The following is a 6,312-nucleotide window of genomic DNA, read 5'->3' on the forward strand; positions in this document are numbered from 1 at the left end:
GCGGTAACGTTAGCCCTACGATTTGCAAACACAGACACCAGCAAACCTGACACCCCAACAACAGATCTTGTGTTTCTCAGTTTGATGTCGCTTATGTGTTTTCAAACAGTAGGGTTCCCATAAAAACACATCCCTTCCTTAGTACTTGAGTCTCATTGGCTGGATTTTACCTCCCGCTTTACTGGAAATTTAACCTGAGTGTGTGTTACCGATTGTTAAATTTTCAGAACAGCTAAGTGTGTTAAGATATTCAACTGGAGATGTGTATCTCGGACCTCTCATCTTCAGATAGCGATGGGGAAACTTTCTTGGCAAAATCTCACTTCAGGGTCCTTTATCGGGACTTTTCTATGGGGGTGTTGTACTTGTTCTTGTGTGTTCTTACATATAGATTGGTACTGGGGATGAGTTGTGTTGGCAATAGAGCAAACTCTGTCTCTCGTTCATTCTGACTATAACTTCGCTCGGGAAGGGGTCGGGAGGTTGACAAAGCCAGGCTGCAAGCTCTGAATCTGATTAGCAGCCTTGCCCGGCTCTGGATCCGGTCTGACGGCATGTACTTCTCAGGCGGGACTCGAGTGGAAAGTTTTCTACCCTCTTGGCCTTTCATAGTAAAAAGTCGGTCGCTGTTGCCTTCAGCTCCCGTTGGGAAATCTCATTCAAGGATTTTTGTCAATGGGAGAGCGCCCTGCTCCGCTCCCCAGACCCAGCTCCGGCTGACGTCACCACGGAGGCGATAAGTATCTGTTGATATAATTGGATGTGAGATTCTGGGTTGCGATAGCACAAGTCGGCCCGTCGCTGCTCCGAAAGGGCCCCCATGATTTATTCAGCAGTGGATGGGGGCACGCAATCGAGCTGTCAAGAAAGCGTCAGCTTATTAGGCAAGGGCTGCGTGATTCCAGAAGCGGGTCTACGCTATAAAAATCACGCACCCGGGCGCTGATTAGGAGAAAATCTGATCACAAGTTGGGGAAGAGACGACACGGGCAGAGTGACAGCGCGACCTCGGCAAGCCCCCGGCCCGGACCGCCTTCACCTGCCCTGGGACCCGGCCGCGGCATCTCCCAGGTAGGCAGCGATCGCCGGCGTGCGCCGCAACAGAGCAAACTTCTGCCTGCCCCGGGGGCAGCTGCGGGGCTCGGACGAGCGGGTGCGGGCGCCCGGCTGCCGATCCTGCAAACGGGCCCGGCACACTCGCTGGCCTGGGGGCCCTGCGGGAGGGAGCAGCGACCTCGGCGCCGGCTGTAACGTTGCTTGGGAAGCAGCCAGGCCGCGGGACGTTTTTAAATGGGACGCCTGCTCCCCGCCCAGCCCCGGCTGGCTGCCGTCACCCGGTGGCTCGCCGTGGTACCTGCAGCGCCGGGACTTTCTCCTCCGCGGCCAGAGCCGGTCCCCGCCCGGGGCTGGGGCTTGCTCCGTTCCGCGCCTCTGAGGGGCTGGGGCGTCAGCCAGCGCTGTAAGCCCGCCGGGAGGGAACCCTCTCCCCCTGCGCCTGGGGCAGGGCCAGAGACCGGGGGGCGCAGGGCGGGGCCGGGCCTTCAGCACCACGGAGAGCGGCCCGGGCGGCTCCGGCCCTGGGGTCGGCCCGGCAGGGCTGTGCGCTCCCCTGGCCGGCCAGTCTAACTCCAACGCGGCAGGTTTTCTCTCCCCGCCCCGCGCCTTCCCCTTCCCCCCCTTCCCCCCCCCGCTTCTGTCCCCGTTGCAGATCTGGGCGTTGATCATGAAGCTCCAGCTGTTGGTCTCCACAGGGATCCTGCTGGTTGCTCTCCTGCCCCGCCATGAGTGCAGAGCCCTCCGCGGGAGCCCCCCCGCCGCCGCCAGCGCGCCGCTGCCGCCGGATGCCCTCCCGCCGCCGCCGAGCCTGCCCGTGCTGCTCCGCATGGGAGAAGAGTATTTCCTGCGGCTGGGCAGCCTCCACCGGAGCCCCGCCGCCTCCTCCTTCGCCCCCAGCAGCAGCAGCAGCAGCCGCCTCCCGGCGGGCGCCCGGGCCAGCAACTTTTTCCGAGCCGCGGGGCAGCCCCCGCCGCCGCCGCTCCCCGAGCGCTCGCCCGAGCCTGCGGCGGGCCCCGGGGAGGGGGAAGCCGAGAGCCTGCCCCGGGAGGCGATGGCGAGGGGGAAGCGATCCGAGGAGCCCCCGATCTCCCTGGATCTGACTTTCCACCTCCTCCGAGAAGTCTTGGAAATGGCCAGAGCCGAACAGTTAGCCCAGCAGGCTCACAGCAACAGGAAACTGATGGAGATCATCGGGAAATGAAGCGGCCGCGCCTTGCCAAAGAGATCCTGCAGTCGGCACAACATTATACAGTATTATATACCATAGTGCTGCTCTGGCGTCATCTCTGTATTTTTATATAGCTTTAAACATAGAGGGTGTACACTGGCCAGAGCCCACGTCCCTTGGTTAGCATGCCCAGCCGTGTATCCCCGTGCAGTGACGAGACAAGTGTCATTCGTAACTTACCCGCCTTTATGTTTCCATTTCGAAGTTATTCTAGTGACATCGCTACTTTAGGATGGGGACAGCGGAAAAAAGGGTTCAAAGCAGCCTTTGGACAAGAGAGAGACTTTTCTTGTGGGGAAAGGTGTGTGTTTGTGTGTGTGTGTGTGTCTGTGGCGGGGGGGGGGGATCTCTGTAAGCTACTGCGAGTAACTTTTTCCTGTACCATTTCCGTAATAAAACATCTTTTCAGCGCTCGGTCAATTTTGGTGTGTAAGAGAATGTTTAATATTTATATTTTTAATAAAAGCTGCAAAGTAACTGTGGTTGTATAGACTTTCTTGCCTTGGGGGTCTTCTAGATTCGGCAGGGGTTTCCTTTCTATATATATATATATATATATATATATATATATATATATATATATATATATATATATATAAAGCTTTCCCTGAGCTATTTGTTTTGGGTTTTTTTACACTCACCCACCCATAACAGCGCTGAAATGAAACGGAGAATTGGCCAATACCTGCACGCTGATAGCTCAAGCAGTGATAGGTGTAAAACGAGTGTACATAAATTATAGGACCCAGCAACGGGCATATTATGAGGATACAGCTACGGGTATGGGTCTGTACGAGGACTTTATTGCAGTTCAAGGGTTTCGGGGATAGTTATGCTTTCTCCCGATTATATTCTTTAACATCGCATGGACTCCCTGTGCAGAAAATGCATCCAACATGGTACATAGCCGCATTTTCACTATCCGCTCCCAAATTCAATTGTTTAATTCAGCTCTGTTAAAATAAAATGACTCCAAGCTAAAACCTGTCCTTCAAAAAGCCAGTCTAGCCCCCTCCCCGCTTTTCTTGTCTCCAATTTAAACAAAATTAGTGCGGCTGTTCTGGGTTTACAGGAATGCTGTTAAAAAAAAAAAAAAACGAGCTGGAAGATTTTTGCACCTGAGAACTATCTGACACGAAGTGTTGCGGGGATTAAGCCACATGCTTGGCAATGCCATTGGTGATTATTTTGTAAAGTTGAATGATTAACGTTGAAAAAACAATTTCTGTCCACGAGAAGAAACATTTCTACAAAACCCTTCAAACAGACATAAATGTGCTGGCGAACTTCACCCTAACTCGCTGTATAATCTATCGAGATGCCAGATTTGAGCGTGCTGCTGTGTGTCCAGCAACTCAACCATCCCGTGCATGACTAAACGCTTCTGGCGCAGGGTATAATGCCACAACAGCTCCGAAAGAGTCATTAGGGAAGACTGAAAGCCTTTTTGGACGGTCTAAACACACACAACGCCCAATCCTGCACTAACTCGCTAACTCACTCACACTAGTGGGAGTTTGGGGGCACGGGGAACGGAGAACTGGGTTAAATCGTGTTAACTTCAAAGCAGATGTTCCAATCTCTTGGGTGGAGCCCGTACTTTCATGAAAGTCTCTAATTAGGGAATTACACCTCAAACTCTGTAACATGCCCCGAAGGGTCTAGCGTGTGACTGGCCGAATGTGAATTTAAGCCCAAAAGAATTAAATTGCTCTAAAAGGAGGCTTCAGTCTCTGGAGAAAATTCTCCTCCTTGGGCTCTACACTGCCATCCTTGTGCGTAAGAACTTCCCATAGAATACAGCTGGAGTGTTGTGACTGGAGAGACGGTAGGATCTCGTGGACCTGTAATTAACACGAGTGAGCGTTGAGTTCGGGGATGCATCTGTGTGCAGGGGTGCCTTCTAGCAGCTAAATGCACTTTATGGTGTCATGCAACTGATTTTGAAAATGTTTGGTTTAAGGAAATCACTCAAGTGCTATTGATTTTGTTTAACACTATTTAAATTCTCATATTCGCCTGAGTACGTGAAACGGACAGTTCCTTACTGGATTCATACATCTGTCATATTTATGAAATCAGCTTTCTCCTATTATCTTATGAATCATCAGGAAAAAAGAGTTCAAAGAAGGATTTTGTGAAACCAATGCAGACAAGTCTGAGTCCTGGCTGCAAATATTCATTAAGAACAAAATCTTGTGGAAAAAACACAATTGGGTGCGGTGATGAATTTTACTGCTGTTCAGTGAAGATATCTGTTAACTCTTAATATATACTTTGTTCTTTCAAAGCTCTGGACAAATATTAACTAACTGATCCTCAAACCCATCCTACATAGTCCCATTTTACAGGAGGAAAAACAGAAACAACATAGATGGTAGGTAGGCTACTTTCAAACTGTTGTCAGAACTGGGCTTTGTATTCAAGAATTACTTGGCTCCCACATTAGACTATACTGCCTTCTGGCATTTATTAATCAACCATTTTATGCTATTGACTATGGTACCATGAAAAAAAATGTATGTCTTCACTGTCAGTCATGGTGCTATAAGAAGAGCTATGTATTCAGGGCCTGATCCAAAGCCCATTGAAGTCAATGGAAAGATTCCCCTTGATTTCAATGGGCTTTGGATCTGGCTCTTAGACCCTGACCCTGTAATGTATTTATGACTCTCAAAGACTATTGAACTCTTTCAGAGATGATGACAGTCAGCACCCATTAGGAAATACTCATACAGTATTCAATTCTGTAATAATTTTTCTAACTGTCCTTAGAGTGTTAGGGTTAGAAATCCTGATGCCCATGGAAGTCAGTGGGAAAACTCCCAGGATTTCACCTTCAGAATCAAGTGCAGTGTCAATCTGCTCACCATTATAAAAGGCATGTCAGTTTATGTAACCAGTTTCACTAGTTAAATATCTGTAGTATACATTGGACACGTCTCTCTGCACTGTGGTAGCCTTTTCCATGGGTTTATAATCTTTTAAATGCATTCTTTAACAGATACTTGCAATAAACTCATCACAGTTCAGCTCAGAATGGTCTTTTGTGGTTTCAAAGGTCTTGCCCTTTTACTGTCAAATTGCTCAATAGGATAAAAGTGAGTGTTGATTTCAAGTATCAAAGGAAGTTGAGAAGCTATAGGTATAACAGATATGGATATAGACAGGCACAAGCTGAAACACTTATTCAGAGCCCTCTCCTTGCCTTTTGGGGAAATACAGATAATGAAGATACACATACAGATCTGTATCCCACATAATTCAGGAAGGGTTCCAATCCAGTGCTTCCTACAGCTATATCTTTATTGTCTACAGCCATATAAAATATAACATTTCTGAATGGTTCGAGTGTTATTAATTGTGACCTATCAACCACAGCTGGAAAATACAAATCTAAGGGTGAAAAGCTCCTCTTGCAATCCCCATTTACACTCAGTTCTTGTGCATCAAGCATGCAGTAGCACCATTTGTGCTGGAATAATTCAGCACCCTGGTTGTGTTGAGTGGAGTTTTAGACTTACCTTTGAGTTTTATGGATTTTGTCAAGGATTTGCCACAAGAGTTAGCAATAAGTTGAAAAGGTGGAGTTACTCCAACTGGTGTAGTGAAGAGTAGTGAGGGGGTCATATTTCAACGAACAGTCTTGGGTAAGCAGGACACCCAGGCTGGCTACAAACAATCATAATGTTCACTAATTTTGCAACTCTAATTATAGCATGAAGTTTCTGTTCAACATTCTCCTCTCTGAAACAGGTTTTACTTGAACACACAGTCACTCTTAGTACAGTATTTCATCAACACATCTATTAGTCCAGTTTTCCCACTCCTTTTATTCAGCTATTTCCAAACATCATTCTAATCTAAAAGTATCAGATACAGTATAATGGAATTCAAATAAGGCCCTGGGAATTAAACCTAATCAAGATGTCCCTTATATGGATTATTTCTTGTTGGTTCCAGCCAGGTCACTTGCTGCCTCATAGCTCCTCTCGGGTAAGTACATCCAAAGCCAGCCGGAATTATAG

General features: G+C 48.3%; 1 protein-coding gene across 1 annotated transcript; it reads left to right on the forward strand.

Annotated features, from left to right (window-relative positions):
- Positions 1 to 1,723: 1,723 nt before the first annotated feature.
- CRH (corticotropin releasing hormone) lies at positions 1,724 to 2,257 on the forward strand. Its single transcript, XM_077808981.1, has one exon. It carries the CDS (start codon positions 1,724 to 1,726, stop codon positions 2,255 to 2,257), a length of 534 nt encoding a protein of 177 aa, XP_077665107.1.
- The last annotated feature ends 4,055 nt before the right edge of the window (positions 2,258 to 6,312 follow it).

Source organism: Eretmochelys imbricata, chromosome 2 (assembly GCF_965152235.1).
Source record: "Eretmochelys imbricata isolate rEreImb1 chromosome 2, rEreImb1.hap1, whole genome shotgun sequence".
NCBI classification, from domain to species: domain Eukaryota; kingdom Metazoa; phylum Chordata; order Testudines; family Cheloniidae; genus Eretmochelys; species Eretmochelys imbricata.